Below are 17,332 nucleotides of genomic sequence, written 5' to 3' on the forward strand. Positions count from 1 at the left end.
TCTATGTGAGAGGAACTACATATCCCAGCACCATCTATGTGAGGGGAACTACATATCCCAGCACTATCTATGTGAGGGGAACTACATATCCCAGCACAATCTATGTGAGGGGAACTACAGATCCCAGCACAATCTATGTGAGGGGAACTACATATCCCAGCACAATCTATGTGAGGGGAACTACATATCCCAGCACAATCTATGTGAGGGGAACTACATATCCCAGCACTATCTATGTGAGGGGAACTACATATCCCAGCACAATCTATGTGAGGGGAACTACAGATCCCAGCACAATCTATGTGAGTGGAACTACAGATCCCAGCACAATCTATGTGAGGGGAACTACATATCCCAGCACAATCTATGTGAGAACTACATATCCCAGCACAATCTATGTGAGAACTACACATCCCAGCACAATCTACGTGAGAACTACATATCCCAGCACAATCTACGTGAGAACTACATATTCCAGCACAGTATCATGCACAAGAGAAGGCCTGCATAGCACAAGCATGCCTCACACGTCACGCAGGCACACACACGACGCCACAGCGCATGCTCTCTGTGTCCCCAGCACAGTTGCGCAGGCGTACCTCGCCGCGCCACATCCGCCCCGTCTCCCAGTACAGCGCATGCGTAGTGGCCTCGCCGACCGCGCCCTGCCCGGCAGCACGCTCCAGCCAGCGCAAGCACGTGGGCTCCGCCCCCTCCCCAGCCTCCTTCACCTGGGAAGCCGCGCCCTTTCCCTTCTTCCTTCCAATCAGCGTGCGGAGTGCCCGGCCGGCCCCGCCCTTCCTCTGCCGGGCTGGTATATAAGCGTCGGGGCGGGCGGGAGAGGAGTCTGCGCGCGCACGCTCCGGAGCAGCACGAGGCTTCCGATCCACCCGAGCAGCAGCAGTCCTAGCCGAGCAGCCTCCCTCCGCCTCCCGCCGATATGTCTTGGGATCAGTACGTGGCTACCTTCGTGGACGGCTCCATCTGCACCGACGCCGCCATCTTCGGCCTGGACAACCTGGCGCTGTGGGCCGGACACCAGAGCGGCTGCCTTGTGAAGGCCACGGTACGTGCGTCACCCCCGGCACCGCCTGAGCATGGAGGGGGTGTGTGTGATGTATGGGGGGGGGGCAATGTATAGCTCTATACAGAGATCTGCCATCCCTATCTAGCCGTACAGGGCTCAGCTGACTGGCCCTGAGAGCTCACAATCTAACGCCTAGCATGTGATAGGGGTGGGGTGTGCCTCAGTGCTCGGGGGAAACCCATAGAGGAATAGAGATGGCAGGGGTTGTCATACCTAATGTGTTGTGCTTATATAGCTTGACATGGGTGGAGTGAACATCTGTGCTTGGGGGAAACCCGTAGGGGGGGGGGGGGTATTGGTGGTAGACTGTCTCCATGTATATGCATGCATATATAGTTATATGAGCTGGGCTTAGTTTATGGGTAGTGGTAACCTCAGTGCCTGCAGGATATCCATAGGGGGATATAGATGGCAGGGGTCTCCTCCAATGTATACCTTCATATGTAGTGATGTGATCTGGATGTAGTTGTGGGGTGTCTGGGGGAAGCCCATAGGGGGAGTGGATATTGATGCCAGATGGGTTGTCTGTTCCTAATGTATGTACATGCATATATAGGTTTATGGTCTGGGCCTGCTTTGTGGGTGGGGTTTACCTCAGTGCTTGGGGGAAACCCATAAGGTGATGTAGGTGGAAGGCAGAGATAGGATGTCCCCAATGTATGTGCATGCATAGTTACATCCCAATGTATGTGCATGCATAGTTACATCCCAATGTATGTGCATGCATAGTTACATCCCAATGTATGTGCATGCATAGTTACATCCCAATGTATGTGCATGCATAGTTACATCCCAATGTATGTGCATGCATAGTTACATCCCAATGTATGTGCATGCATAGTTACATCCCAATGTATGTGCATGCATAGTTACATCCCAATGTATGTGCATGCATAGTTACATCCCAATGTATGTGCATGCATAGTTACATCCTATATAGATAGATATAGTCAGTTGTCTGACTGCTTCTGATTGGACCTGGAATCTGATGGGAAATTGCATGGTGTACCAGGCAAAAGAACTTGATTCTCTGTATAATTTCTCCCATAGATGAGGTATTGAGTGTGGTCTATATGTGCGTTAAGTGTGGCTATATGGATCTGTTATATATTCTGTACATTACTGAAATGTTCTGCAGCACTACATAATTAATGGCCCTGCCATGTGGGCTCTATGTACATCCCAGCAAAGTGCAGACCTAATGGGGAGGCTTATCTAATTGTATGACTCTTCTGAATGTGGTGGATCCTCAATGTCTGGAGGAAACCCACATAGATGGATGAGAGCATGCAAGCTGTGGCTGCAGCTAGTCTCGTGTCTGTCGTCTGTAGGTGTCCTGTATATACCATTCCTTTACTTACAGGGGAGTGTGCTGAAGTCAGTATTATATAATGCATTGGGAGTGATCTGACTCTTCATAAAGGATTAGGTTCCAAGAGCAGTAATGTTGAATAAATTGCCATATACATATTGAGGACCAGCCATATACATATTGAGGACCATACACTTTTTGCTATTGCTGTCTGGTTTTGTGTATCTTGTTAGTAGACTTGTCTACTGATCATTAGATTTTCTTAAGCTAATGATTAACTGACAGCTCAAATTAGCATAGCAATTAGCCATTCATTGTTGCTCACTTTCCAAATGTAGCAACACCGAGCAAAGTTCTGCTTCCTGTAGATGGCAGGTTTAGGAAAGTGAGTTTCTAGCTTATCACTACTTCCTTATCCTATCGCTATTACCCATCCTTACCTATGTGTATGTCCTGTGCTTGTACATTCTTATCGTATTCCACCAGGTGGCCCTGTGTGCTGTATGCACCTATGCCATGACCCCAACCTGCTATAGAAGTGTGTAATGGTGAATGTACACCATTACACAATCAGTAATGTAGGGTTGTCTTGTATAGACATCCTCACATATCCATACTGGTGGTTCTCACCATTTCAATGACCTTTACCCCTTCTGAAAGCCTATCCTTGCAAAGTACCCTCTGGTATGGCAATGGGTTATCTTGACTGCGTACGTACAAAAAGGGCGCCTGGACAAAAAGGGCGCGGGGTGTAAACTCTAAATAATAATTAATCATTAATAGGGTTTATAAATATAGTGTGCTATATTTCGTTTACAAATAATGTTTAACAAAATTATAAATCATTAAATGTTTATGAAATCGGAAATTGTGAAAACGTTAATCTTCCCTGTTTCAAAAGTTAAACTTATAATTACGTTTATAAAAAAACCAATAATATATGTTTAATTGTTATAATTGTATATTATTGTGAATAACAGTCATTTATGGTTTGTTCTTATAATAAAATCTGAAAATATTGTTTATAAAGATGATATAAATATAACTACGTTCGTAATAAGTGTTGTAATACATTAGTAATTATTACTAAAATTTTACTAAAACTATACCTAAGCCTACTCTTACACAGAACCCTACCTGTACCTATCCCTAACCCCTAGACTCCCCTGTTGGTGCCTAAACCTAAGACCCCCCTGTTGGTGCCTAAACCTAAGACCCCCCCTGTTGGTGCCTAAGTAACCCTCCCTGTACCTACCCCTAACCCCTAGACCCCCCTGTTGGTGCCTAAACCTAAGACCCCCCTGTTGGTGCCTAAACCTAAGACCCCCCTGTTGGTGCCTAAACCTAAGACCCCCCTGTTGGTGCCTAAACCTAAGACCCCCCTGTTGGTGCCTAAACCTAAGACCCCCCTGTTGGTGCCTAAACCTAAGACCCCCCTGTTGGTGCCTAAACCTAAGACCCCCCTGTTGGTGCCTAAGTAACCCTCCCTGTACCTACCCCTAACCCCTAGACCCCCCTCTTGGTGCCTAAACCTAAGACCCCCCTGTTGGTGCCTAAACCTAAGACCCCCCTTTATTATGTGGATAATTATGTTTTACTAATTGTGGATTAAAAAAATATTTTGCAATTTACGTTACGTACTGATCGCTTTATTTTGTGAATAATAATGTTTTACAAACAGTAAGGGATAAAACTTTAAATAATGTTTTAATTATTTAAATAAGATAAATATGTTTAGTATTTTCATAAACGTTGTTCGGCACGGGTGCATTTTATAAACGTAAATCACCACAAGTTCAGTTATAAATCATTAAACAGCTCCGGGCGCCGTTTGTAAACTTTATTTAGCTCCTGGCGCCGTTTATAAACTTTATTTAGCTCCGGCGCCCTTTTTTCCTACCCGGCGCCCATTAAACGCTATTTATTATGGGAGTGAATGGCGGCGCCCTTTTTGTCCACTAGCGGCATGCGCCCTTTTTTCCCAGCCCCATCTTGACTAGCCTTTCCCACAGATGTTTCAAACATACATGGTTTACAAGTAACATGCTTTTAATGCTCTAAAGGTGACAAGTGAATTTTGCAGCTGATCAACCAAGACAGAGCTCTCTCAATCTTATTGGGGAGAGATCTGTTGGTGGTCAACCTATTCACTTTCAGCATGAAATCTTTAATCAACCCAGTGATGCTGCCTTATCTCTGGGCCACATCCCCAACTGTGATGTCCTAATACTTAACCTGTCTACTGCTGTTTCTTCACTATTCTTCCTTACTGGTGCCCTATGTTGCTGAGCATGTCGGGTGTGATGTCACGCGCATCGCACCCCAGGTGATATGGCGGCAACCACATGGGGCACTAATGAGGGATGAGTGTGGACACTGGACAGGGAGCATTGAGACATATGCACCAGGGTACATCTACATTTGGAGGTTGTGGCCGGAGGTTTCCATCACATTTGTCTGGGATTATCGCACGCTGTTACCACTACACACCCAATTGCTGTGTTCTGATTTCCCAGCATGGCCAACTGACAGCTACTAATTTGTCGTAAAATTGTTGATCACGCATGCTCTATTGGTACAAATTTCATCAGATTAAAATATGGCCAATCAGCTGCCAAGTCTGATGTATGGCTGCCTTAACTTTGGGCTTTTTTTGTTGAACTTTTAAAACACTTTACTGTCAAGCCTGAATGCCCCTTGGGTTAAACATACCACTGAATGAGATGATAGGATCTACATGGATGGATTGACTGGTGCTATAGCAACACATACCTCCATACAGCACTAACATGTGTCCCTGAATATTGCTGCAAGCCTGTGTGCCCTGCTATACACCTCCTTGCTTTAAATAGGTGTCTGTCCCGCTGCACCCCTCCTTGCTTTACAGGCCTGTCTGTCCCGCTGCACCCCTCATTGCTTTACAGGCCTGTCTGACCTGCTGCACCCTCATTGCTTTACTGGCCTATAAAGCATTGAGGGGGTGCAGCAGGTCAGTCTACCCCGCTGCACCCCCTCATTGATTGATACAGGCCTGTCTGACCTGCTGCACCCCCTCATTGCTTTACAGGCCTGTCTGCTGCTCCCCTCATTGCTATTTAGTCTTGCTGTATAGAAATTGTCTGCTTCCCCACTCCTGTCTTCCTGCATACACCCCTCATTGCTCTATACACCATCTTGCTGTATAGCATCCCCTGGCCCTGCATGTACAGTGTATATATAGCTGGTTTCCCTGTTCCTGTCTTCCTGCATACACCCCTCACTGCTCTCTACACCATCTTGCTGTATAGCATCCCCTGGCCCTGCATGTACAGTGTATATATAGCTGGTTTCCCTGTTCCTGTCTTCCTGCATACACCCACTCCTCAGCGTGACTGTTCCTTGCACTGAGCTGGTGGATGTTCTGTTTCTGAAGATCTCTGCTTGCTGATTGGCTCACAGCCTTCTTAGTCTTGTTACCGCCATGTGAATACAAAGGCAGTGATTCAGCTTGAACTTTATATATAGTATATTGGCAGATCTGCTGTCCTGTTATACTGTGGTTGTCTTGTGCCTGTACAGCCTCCATCTTGCTCCACCCAGTGTGGACCCCCCTGGCCTCCTATCTGCTGCTTCCTGTATCCTGCTGCAGCTGTGCACCCAGTGACATGCTGTCTTATTACTACACTCCTTTATTGACCTGTCTATAGGGCTATTATAGTATAAAGCCACACCCTTCCATGGTTCTCTGTATGACTACATTACAGCTTCCTGTGTTAGTCTTCTACTGGGTATAGCAATGTCCTCTGTACAGACTTATCTCTATAAACCACTATAACCCTCTGACTTATTACAGGGCAATAGAAGTATATAGGCCTGGCCTATTGTGAACTTCATCAGCATTGCCCATGCCAGTGATGGCTAACCTTGGCACTCCAGCTGTGGTGGAACTACAAGTCCCATGAGACATTGCAATAATCTGACAGCTCTAAGCATATGTCGGAGAGTCAGAGGCATGATGGGATTTGTAGTTTTGTTGCAGCTGGAGTGCCAAGGTTATCAGTTTATCTGCCTATGTGAATACTTGTATAGATACTGTGCTGATATCAAAGCAAAGGTTACATATCAAAACTTAAAGAGAGTCTGAAGCGAGAATAAATCTCGCTTCAGACCTCATAGCTAGCAGGGGCATGCATGCCCCTGCTAAAACACCGCTATAGCGCAGCTTAACGGGGGTCCCTGTCCCCCCAAGCCCCCTCCGTGCAGCGGGGGAGCGCTTCCTGGTTGGGGCAGGGCTAACCGCCGCAGCCCTGCCCCACGCGCATCTGTCAGCGCGTATCTCTGCCTCTCCCCGCCCTTGGTCTTCCTTCACTGAGAGGAGCGGGGGAGAGGCGGCAATGCGCGTCTGATAGACGACGCTGGGAGGCAGGGCTGCAGCCGTTAGCCCTGCCTCCAGGAAGAGACAGCCAGCGACCATTTTACGACCAAGTATTGCGGGGGGTGGGTTGGGGGTGAAGGGACCCCCGTTAAGCCGCGGGATAGCGGCGTTTTAGCAGGGGCACACGTACCCCTGCTATATATGAGAGCTGAAGCGAGATTTAGTCTCGCTTCAGTGTCTCTTTAAGGTCGCCATACACTGGTCAATTTGCCATCAGATATATATATATATATATATATATATATATATATATATATATATATATATATATATATCGTATGGCTGCCTTTACTGTAAACAGATTTCAGCATGAAACTGATCAAAATCTGTGAAGCTTGGTCTTCGGTCACTTCTCCGTGCTCAGCTCATCCGGTCGGCGCGAGTCCCGTGGTCTCCGCGGTCACCTCTCCGTGCTCGGCTCATCCGGCCAGCACGAGTCCCATGGTCTCCGCGGTCACTTCTCTGTGCTCGGCTCATCCACCTTCACTTCCTGTCCGGGGAAGTTTAAACTTCCTGAGGGCGCTCTGTATTAACTTCCTGTTGGGACAAAGTTCAGTGAAGCTGGAGCCAAGCACTGAAGTGATTGCAGAGAGCAGGGACATGGCCGGCCAGGGTCAGGTAATGTATTGGCAATAGTGTCGGGCATTCAAACGCCTGACCCACCGATGTCGTGCAATATCTTCTGCATGGACAAATAACCTTCTTTCGGGCGGAAATCGATCGTTCTGTCAGCATTTGTGCAGCGATTTCACAGATTAAATCAGTGATTGAATCTGCTGTATATCGGCAGGAAAATCGTTAGGTGTATTGGCCCCTGGAGTTTCTTCTACAGACTTTATACAGAACTGCCTGTGTGGGCCTATCTGCCCACATGCATGGCTGCAGCTCTGTGCCTGCACACTTGGCAGCTGACAGATGCAGGGTATCGTGCGAACCATCTTCTGAAGTGCTTGTGGTATGTAGTCATGTCACTGTCCTCAGAGGAGCTCAGTTAATCCTTACTCTAGTGGCAGTGAGCTGTTGCCTGAATTTAGCTTGGCACACTAGCCTATTAGCATGTCTCGATTCTGGAGCAATCGCATGACTTGCATGTGCCCTCTTAATGAAATATACCAGATTTTGGCTTTTTTTTTTTATTAAAAGCATGTGCAAACCCTTGAAGTGAAATGGGAGACCATGTTAGATTAAACTCTTTACTTCTGGTCTGTACTTGATTCTGTGATGGGTATTGTTGGATAGTGTCCAGTGGTCTTTGCCTGTGAGCTGTTCAATAGTCTTGCAGCCCAGGGAACTTTGCTATTAAGACAAGGTGAGGGTCCGTTTCCACTATTGCGTTGCAGAATCGCCGGCAAATCACCGCAGGCAAAATCGTATGCGAGTGCGATTCTGCATGCATTTTTTGCTGCAATTTCGCATAGGTTAGGGTAATGCGATTTTAACCATGTCACTGCCTGTGTGAATGAACATGGGTACCTATGCGAAATCATGGGGAAAACGCATGCGATTTCCCTATTAAATACATTGCGTGCAATTCGCCTGCATTCCACACGCAGGCGAGTTCTGAGGGCCCTACCATGCAGATTTTTTCAGCACAGAAAAACGTTCAGGAAAACACACAAGTGGAAACAGTCCCATCCACTTGTACTGGCTGTGCGAATCTGCATGCGGGCAACGCATGCAGATTCGCCATAGTGGAAACGGGCCCTTACTGAAGCTTCAGGATTTGTGTGGGGAGTTTTGGATGGCAGTTGGCAGCTCTGACCAGGCACATGGCAATAGGTGGGGGATTGTGTGGCAGTGGATGCTGGTTCTGGATAGGCACATGGCAATAGGTGGGGGATTGTGTGGCAGTGGATGCTGGTTCTGGATAGGCACATGGCAATGGCTGCAGCAGTGGTTGGGTTTTCCAGCTTCAAGCATTGAGATCAGAGCACGTGGAGTTGCTGCATCCTGTCTCTAAGCATTCTGCTTGTTTCATAGCACAGAGCAGCAGGAAATGGAGGCTGCCTGTCTCAGAATCAGCTATTAGGGCTGAAGACATGTGAGAGTCTTTATTCCTGCCAGGAGTTCTCTGAACAATAAAGTTCAGTGACAGAGCCCTGCGGCTGGACTTGGGCGGGGCATTGACTCTGGGCTGCCAGCCGCACATGGCTGATGGTGCAATCTTTCCATGCAGCCTTTGTCCGGAGCATCCTGGGTGGTTGCCGGAGATGACATGCTGAGGCTCTTATGGGAATCTTCAGTATAGCCCAGTGATCTGTACATTCTGACTTGTTTTCTAGGGCATGCAAAGCTAAGGCTGTGAGGTCCTTGCTGTTTGGACAAAAATACAAGTCTTGTCTCTTGCTGCTGATCAGGAATGTTTACAGTTCTTGTCAGTACAATGCTGCAACTGTAGTTTATGACCAGTAATTGCCTGAGTAGATCACTGGCCTCTTACTGAAACCTGTGAATGGCTGTGTTTCCAGCCACTGGTTGGTCTGTATCTGGCTTTAGTCTTCTTCCTGTGATTGGCTAATGGAAAGTACATGATGGGTTAACTGGGAGTGCATCAATAACCTGAATTAACATGTTACTCCAGACTTCCCTCTTTCTGCTGAGGGGCCCAGTGGGATCACATGACCCCACATCCTGCTGCTGTGCTGCAAGACATTCTGGCTTACTGACACTACCTGGCCTCCTCCCTGCATGGTGACCACTGCCATGTTGCCTCTTATATAGGCCTAACCATCTACTGGTTTCTGTCCAGGACCCTCCTTGTGCTAATTTTAGGGGACCAGTTAACTTGCCAGTGTTTATGGTGCAAGACTAAACCGGTGCATGAAGTTGCCACAAATGCTAAATGGTGAAGGATGGTGCCCTGGCCCAGATTTGAAGCACTCCAGTGCTGCTGAGTGCTAGCCACTACACCACTGTGCTGTCCAGTCAAAGTGGCTTTAAAGAGTCTGTATTGTTAAAATCGCACAAGTAAACATACCAGTGCGTTAGGGGACATCTCCTATTGCCCTCTGTCACAATTTCGCCGCTCCTCGCTGCATTAAAAGTGGTTAAACAGTTTAAAAGTGTGTTTATAAACAATGGCCACCAAAACAGGAAGTAGGTTGATGTACTGTATGTCCACACATAGAAAATACAACCATACACAAGCAGGCTGTATACATCCTTCTTGAATCTCAAGAGATCATTGTGTGTTTCTTTCCCCCTTCTGCTCTCATGCACTGAAGTTTCAGGCTGCTCTTTTTTTCTCCTGCAAACAGCTTTGTCCTTGTCTGTAATTTCTCAGTATGTGAAAGCCCAGCCAGCTCAGAGGACGATTTATCCAGCTTGTAAAAGATATGAGAGAAGAGAGAAGCTGCTCTAATCTAAATAATACACAGGCAGTGTGCATAGAGGGGCCTGGACGGGGAAATTCATAGCAGAACCACAACACTGAAGAACTTGGCAGCCTTCCAGACACAGGCTGACAAGTCTGACAAGGGAAAGATACATTGATTTATTACAGAGACTGTGATAGCAGAAAGTGCTGCAGTAAGCCAGAGCACATTAGAATAGCTTTTGGAACTTGTAGGATGATAAAAAACAGGATGCAATTTTTGTTACAGAGTCTCTTTAATAAAGACTGGTCAAAGCCCTGGGGACATCGCTGAAACTTTGGGCCTGTTTCCACTACACACAGTTTGAATGCAGAAAAACTGACTCCAATGAATGCCTATGGGAAAATCTCCATCATAAAAATTGTAATTAGTAGAAACAGGCCCATAGGCATTCATTGGAGTCATGTTTTTCTGCATCCATTCTGTGTAGTGGGAACAGGCCCTTCAGCTTTTAAAGGACAATTGTAGTAAAAATATAGAGGCTGCTATTTCCAAGGTGTACAAGTGAAATTGCCACCAGGAGACTAGGGTGCAGGATACAGCCAATAAACAGCTCACCCTGCTCCTGCACAAGTCCTGGTGGCAGTAACTACAATTTCCCCTCCAGGTCCACATGGATGCTGCGAAATGATGTAATTCGACTTCCAGCTATTGCTGGCAGGGATATTTATGTTAAATAACTTCAGCTCCTTCTGATGGCACTGTACTTGCTGTGCACCATTATAGCCATAATGCCTATTGTAATCTATGGTGGCCCCAGCTGTGCTCAAATCTCCTGCACTGTATTCCACATGTTTACCTGGCTGTCCTGCTGATATTTGGTTGTGAAAATGTAATAGTGCTTCATTTTTACAATTCAGTGTTTGCCCATTGTAAAATCTTTCCAATTCCTGATTTACATGGTGACATTTTTACTGTTGGCAGGTGCTGCTGCTTGCTGTTTTGGCAGTTGGACCCAGCTGTAAACGGTTATTTCCCACAATGCAACAAGGTTCAGACAGGAAACTGCCAGGAGTACCGCAGTCAGTTTCTTGTGGGAGGGGTTTCAACACATGTCATACAGCACCCCTTGATTTTTGTGAAAAGGAGTAGATTTCTTATGTAAAAGGGGTATCGGCTACTGATTAAGAGAAACTCGACCAAGAATTGAACTTTATCCCAAGGACTCACATGGCAAAATACTCAAAATGCCTGCATGAAATTTTTATTCACGTAGGATGCAATCTGCGCCCTCCATGCCATTCCCGACCCCACAGCCCGGGCTCTCCTGCCTCCACTAAGATGGCCGCTTGAGCTGGCTGCGCAGTCTGCAGACGCAAGTGTGGCTGCACAGCTCTAGGGCCTCCCTGATCCATGCCACAGGAGACGGCCTGTAGTGTGGATCAGGGGAGGCCCTAGAACGTCTGTGGCCAGCTCAAGCAGCCATTTTAGTGGAGGCAGGAGAGCCCGGGCTGTGGGGTCAGGAGCCGGCCCGGGGGGCTATTGAGCAGCGGGGACCCGGAGCAGATGGCAGAGTCCATGCATTAGTTTCATGCAGGTATTTAACTGAGTATCTTGCCTCATGAGTCCTTTAAGTGCAGCTGAGCAATCAATATTCCCTGGAGTGGTGGTCAATTTGTAGTCAGGCAGATGTTTAGGTTTCCTGCTGACTCCCCTCACCACATAGGCATAGAAAGTGACTGCCTACTGAAGGCCACAGCAGTCCCTGATTGACATTACCAATGCATGCTGCACACCTGTGTATTGGGTGCTGCTGAGGTCTGGCAGTCTGGCTTCCCAGGCACTATGCTGCCCATGTGACGTTCCAGTGGATGTCTTCATATATTTAACCACCCTGCAGTACAGATTTCTCCATCCCTTTTTCCACCCTTAAAAAAACCAAGGGACAGAGAAATCCAAACCTACCACAGCTGTCCACGCTCATGCATGCCGCTGCCGCCTGCTCGCCCGGAGATCAATGAATGGGAAAATCCATTCCCTGATCTAAGCCCCTGCAATGATCTGCTGCTTCTATGAGAAACAGCACCATCGTGATTTTTTTTCCCAGCCTCATACTGCTTCCTGTAAGCCTCCTTCCGGACGCTTTCAGGTTACATAACTAAAATAGTAAAACTATACCCTAAAGCATTTTACATATACAAATTAGTTTTACACAATAAATTAACTCATTACCTCCTACACTCCCCCTTTTTTTTGTAATTAAAAAAATATACAATAAAGTTACCTTCAGGACTGAACTTTTTAAATTATGTCTGTTACTTTATAAACTATGGGCTTGTAATTAGGGATGGACACAACTGAAAAATGCACCTGATTTCCAAATAAAATATTGGCACCAAACATTGTGATAGGGACATAATTTAAACAGTTTTATAACCAGGGCAAATACATTTCATGGGTGCTAATTACATTAGCATGCATTTAAAAACTATAATGGCCGAAAACAGAATTTTTTCCTATTTTCCCATTCTAACAAATTTAGAATAAAAATTCTTGGCATAATGTCCCACCTAAAGAAAGCCTAATTGGTGGCGAAAAACAAGATGTAGTTCATTTCATTGTGATAAGTAATAATAAAGTTATAGACAGATGAATGGAAGGAGCGCTGAAAGGTGAAGATTGCTCTGGTGCTCAAGGGATAAAACCCCCTCAGTGGTCAAGTGGTTAAAATGTCAGTATGTGACCAAATACTTGCATGTCCCCTTCTGTATCTGGCACATTCATCTGTAGCTTAAGTTGTGATCATGGGTGGTTTAGCAAATGTGGGCTTTTGAATACTTTGCTCATCTGCCTTAAACACTTACTACAACCCGCACTAGTCTTTCAACAATGCTTTGTAACATGTCTCAAAACCCTGTTACCTAGAATGTAAAGAATCTTCTTACTGCTGGTGTAGCATGACTAGGAGTAAATAACCCTTCAGCAGCTATCCAGTGTACCCCAGCAGTGTTCTCCCCAGAAACTTTTTTTTTTCCAGCTGGGTGGCATGAAAAAGTAGCTGGGTGGGGCAAGATGAGAATGCAGGGCCAGTGCTTCTGTGAGCAACTCTCCTTACAGCATAGGAGGTGAGCTGATGACAGATGGGTGGTCACCAAAACTAGCTGGGTGGAGCCACTGGCTAAAAACCTGGGGCAAACACTACCCAGGTGAAGGTTGCTGACTCCCAATGGCTGGAATTGACAATCTGCAATCAGATGCATCTTTCTCTACTTTAGCAATTCATACAGTCTTGAGGTTCTTGCTAGGCTCTCTGTAACATTTTATCCAGTGGCACCATTTGCATGCTGTTAGCACAGGTTGCTGGTGGACTCAGCTCTTGGGACATTCTGCTCAGTGGTTGGTGTAATCAGACATGAACTCTTCAAATCGTTGTTGCCAGATGCTGTTCTTCTGATCCTACATGCCTCCACAATACAGCAGCTGCTACTGAGAGCCAGTCCTCAGCATACACGTGTGCAGCTTATTTCTGGGGCTGGACAAATGTGAAAACCAGAAGCCAGCTCCATAGGCTACTACAGGAAGTGGTGGTTTTAGTTGCTGGCTGTTTCAGATCCTGAGGTTTGTCCAGCTGTGGTCAATTTTGAAGTCTTGAGCTGTAGAGACCAGGAGTCCATTGGTTGCTTTTCCCATTGGATCATGTTTGGGTTTTCATAGCCTCTCCTGGGACTTGTTGGGGAAGCGTATTTCAGCCATGCTCCTAAATAGTTTGAGTATATCAATCCTTCAATTTGAGATTGGAAATTGTGGATCTTCTATTGTGCAGCATTTCCTGATTGAGTTATCTATGGATTCAGATATTGACTCATGCATGACTAGTTTTAGTATGGGACAGTGGTGAAGGTTTTAGTATCTGTGGGTGGATTTAAAGGATATCTGAGGCAAACTAGCTTTACTTGTATGTGGCATCTTCCAGCCTCTAGAGGGGATGCCTGTCCCTTGCCACAGCTCTGGTCTCCTCTCCAGTCCTAGTGACAGGCTCTGAAGTAGGTCAGGGTATGTATCACTCACTGCCTACATCACCAAGAGCATACAGCCCTGTACAGGCCTCTCCTGATGGAATGTGCAGGCCACTGACCCAAGCTGCAGCAAGGGACTGACATGACCTAGGAGCTAGAAGCAAGCTTAAGTCACCTCAGATATCCTTTTAAGATGGCCATTGGATCCCCTAACTGAATCTGATCAGACATACTTTAGTATGAAATCTGTTGGAAATCGCCCTAGCATTGCCACCAGCATGTGGGCAGTGGAGGTGTGCCTGTCACACCATCACAACTCCTGGGCTCTTGTCTTGTTGAAATTCCACCATGAGCACTTGTACCATGTGGCAGTTACATGGTCCAGGCTCTTGCAGTGGCAATTCAGTCATGCAGGAGGGGAGGAGTCACCAGTGTGACAGGTGAGCCTGCAAAACAGGATGTTTACACAATGCATTGTGGGAAACAATTAGCAGTCCACTCAAGAGTAAAACAGTACTACAGCACATCCAAACCCATTCTGACCAAGATTTTTTTAAGTGTTCTGATCCTCTTGATCATTTTTGCCCCAAAATCAGCAGTTACAGCATTGACTTCTGCCAGATTTGATTATGATCAAATCAGCTTGATATCCATGCTGGGAGTCTTTTCAGCAGTTTATCAACACACCCACATCAGGAGCCACACCCCATTATACCTTGTCAGTATGAGCCCTATTTCATCATAGTAGGCCTTCCATCACTTCTCCCTGGCAATTATGAGATCGCACAGTATCACTTAAAATGCAGTAAATTATTCAGTATCCCCACTTTTATGACTTCCCCCTCCCACAGATGTCACAGCCTAGGCTTATGTGGTACCATCCCCAGCAATGTGCTTACGCATGATTCAAATGAGCCCTAACTACTGCAGTTGGATTACAAAGGGTTAGTTGCCCACAATTCTGCTGTCCAAACAGCTTGCTTGTCCTATTAGTTACGATGCAAGCCTCACCATGCACTCTTATAGCTTGAAGGAGTTGGTCGCATTGCAAGCCTCATCACAGCACACCAATAGGATGCATGCAAGTTGTTTGGACAGCAGAATCATGGGTAACTAACCCTTTGTAATCCAGATGCAGCAGTTAGTGCTAATTTGAATCACACGAGCCCATCGCTGATCCTCCCATCTTTCTGGAACATGTATATTTTGCACTGGCTTCAGAACTCTTAATCATTCCAGTGATGTACCTGACAGAACTAAAGATTTCATCACCTGTGATTTCACAATGTAAATCAAGGATAGGAAAGATTATCTGCAAAAACTACATTTCACTACAGTTCCTCTTTATAGTGTACCCCCAGGAGTTACCTCTGCATCCTAGAGGAGCAATGCACTCAGCCACTAACAATCACAGGTTAGGATTCACCTGTGTTGGATTTTCAGCAGTGGGGTAGGGGGTCCTTAACCTCCTCGCCAGAGTGCATGCTAGCATTGAGGGACCAGTGTTGCCTAAATGGAGAGCTTCCAATCTGCATCTCACTGATATCTTTGTTGAGTAGAACAGTTCTGACCTTTTCAGCTTTACTGACCCATGAAGTGGAAGCAGAATTAGAGCCTCAACAGATAATTCAGCAGCTGGTGCTTTCATTTGCTAGCTCTGCTTCCTTTGTCAGATTGGTGGAGTTTCAGCTTAACACTTCATCCAAAGCCACTGTCTTGTCACAATTTTGTTATGGGTTAGCCACTTCTGCTAGTGAGTCTCTGAAATGCACACCTGTACTTGTGTTATCACCTCTGGCAGTGTCCTGACTTCACTGGGCTGCAGTTCTCCATCTGAATTCACATGTGGGGGAGTCTTGTTACCCCCAGAGGAATGGAGGCCTTAGTGCTGGATCAACTCACCCCACTACTCCTGGGATAGAAGGGTCACTCCTGCTGAAGTGAATAGGGGCTCTCCTTGTGGCAATATGATTCATAGCATGAATCAGCCTTATGCAATCTCAGCACACTCTGTTAAAATTCTCACTATTGTCTTATTCAGCTGAAGTCCATATATGGTGATATGAGCTGCAGTCATGTCAGTCCTGCTCATTGGATCTGTTCCTTTTCTATCAGAACAGACTAATGCCACAGTGCTGTGCTGATCCCTGCACTGTACCTGCTCTGCACACATCCCAGCAGTCAGGGTGTCTTCACTTATCTATTCATTCCTTCTCTGTAATGCGGGTAACCAGCATAATGGCCAGACTGCATGTCTTCTGTGCCACCCCCTCCATAGAACACTCAGCTGATGGTGCTTGCAGCACTTTTTTTAAACCAGCATTAACCCCTTGCACTGGCAATGCATTAAGCTAGTTTGCAAGGTTACTGCCTGTCCCGACACTGCCAAATATTCACTACAGGCCTGTAAACTTCAGTTCCAAACCAACCACCATTAGATTCTGCACAGGTTTGCTCTCCGCTCAGATATTACCATCTCATTGACCTTCCCTTAGACTAACATGTTGTGCTTTTCTCCTTGCTTCAGCCACTAGGGCACTCTATAGCAGTGATTGCTAACCTTGGCACTCCAGCTGTGACAAAACTACAAATCCCATCATGCCTCTGCCTCCCAGAGTTATGCTTAGCTATCAAGAGTGTTACAATGCCTCATGGGACTTGTAGTTCCACCACAGTTGGAGTGCCAAGGTTGGCCATCACTGCTCCATAGGCAGTAGCAGTGTTAGGCCAGTGCTGCAGCCACTAGGGGGAGCTCTATAGGCAGTAACAGTGTTAAGAGACTTGCCTAAGGTCTCCTATTGAATAGGTGGCAGCTTACTGAACTGGAAGAGTTGAGATTTGAACCCTGGTCTCCTGTGTTGGAGGCAAATGCCTTACACTGTCCAACCAGAGCATAAGCATCAAGTTTCAGTCTGAGGGCTGCGTCCAGGGTTAGGCTGGACAGATGGGCTCTACTTGAATCACACCTTTCCTGATCCCCCCCCCCCTGTAGGACTGAGCTATTAGGAAAAAATTGAACTGAGCAATTTGTCTGAAATTGCAATTTCATATCTATTCATTTCCTTCAAATCAAGCTTTGTTCCTCCTCTTTGCCTGTTCTCTATGGCCCCCTATCTTTGTGCCTCTATGCCACCTCTGGGTCTTTCTCTTGCTCCCTGTGTCTCTGTGCCAGCTCTGTTTCTATCTCCT

At 46.4% G+C, this 17,332-nt stretch overlaps 1 protein-coding gene across 1 annotated transcript in view; it reads left to right on the forward strand.

Moving 5' to 3' along the window:
• The first annotated feature begins 837 nt into the window (after nucleotides 1-837).
• Nucleotides 838-17,332, forward strand: part of PFN1 (profilin 1) — a 34,810-nt gene continuing 18,315 nt past the window's right edge. Inside the window, exon 1 of the mRNA XM_068272026.1 lies at nucleotides 838-1,066. Coding sequence (XP_068128127.1) covers nucleotides 941-1,066 — 126 coding nt within the window. The 5' untranslated portion in view covers nucleotides 838-940. The remainder of the gene's footprint in view (nucleotides 1,067-17,332) is intronic.

This window comes from Hyperolius riggenbachi, chromosome 3 (assembly GCF_040937935.1).
Source record: "Hyperolius riggenbachi isolate aHypRig1 chromosome 3, aHypRig1.pri, whole genome shotgun sequence".
In the NCBI taxonomy this organism is placed as follows: Eukaryota; Metazoa; Chordata; class Amphibia; order Anura; family Hyperoliidae; genus Hyperolius; species Hyperolius riggenbachi.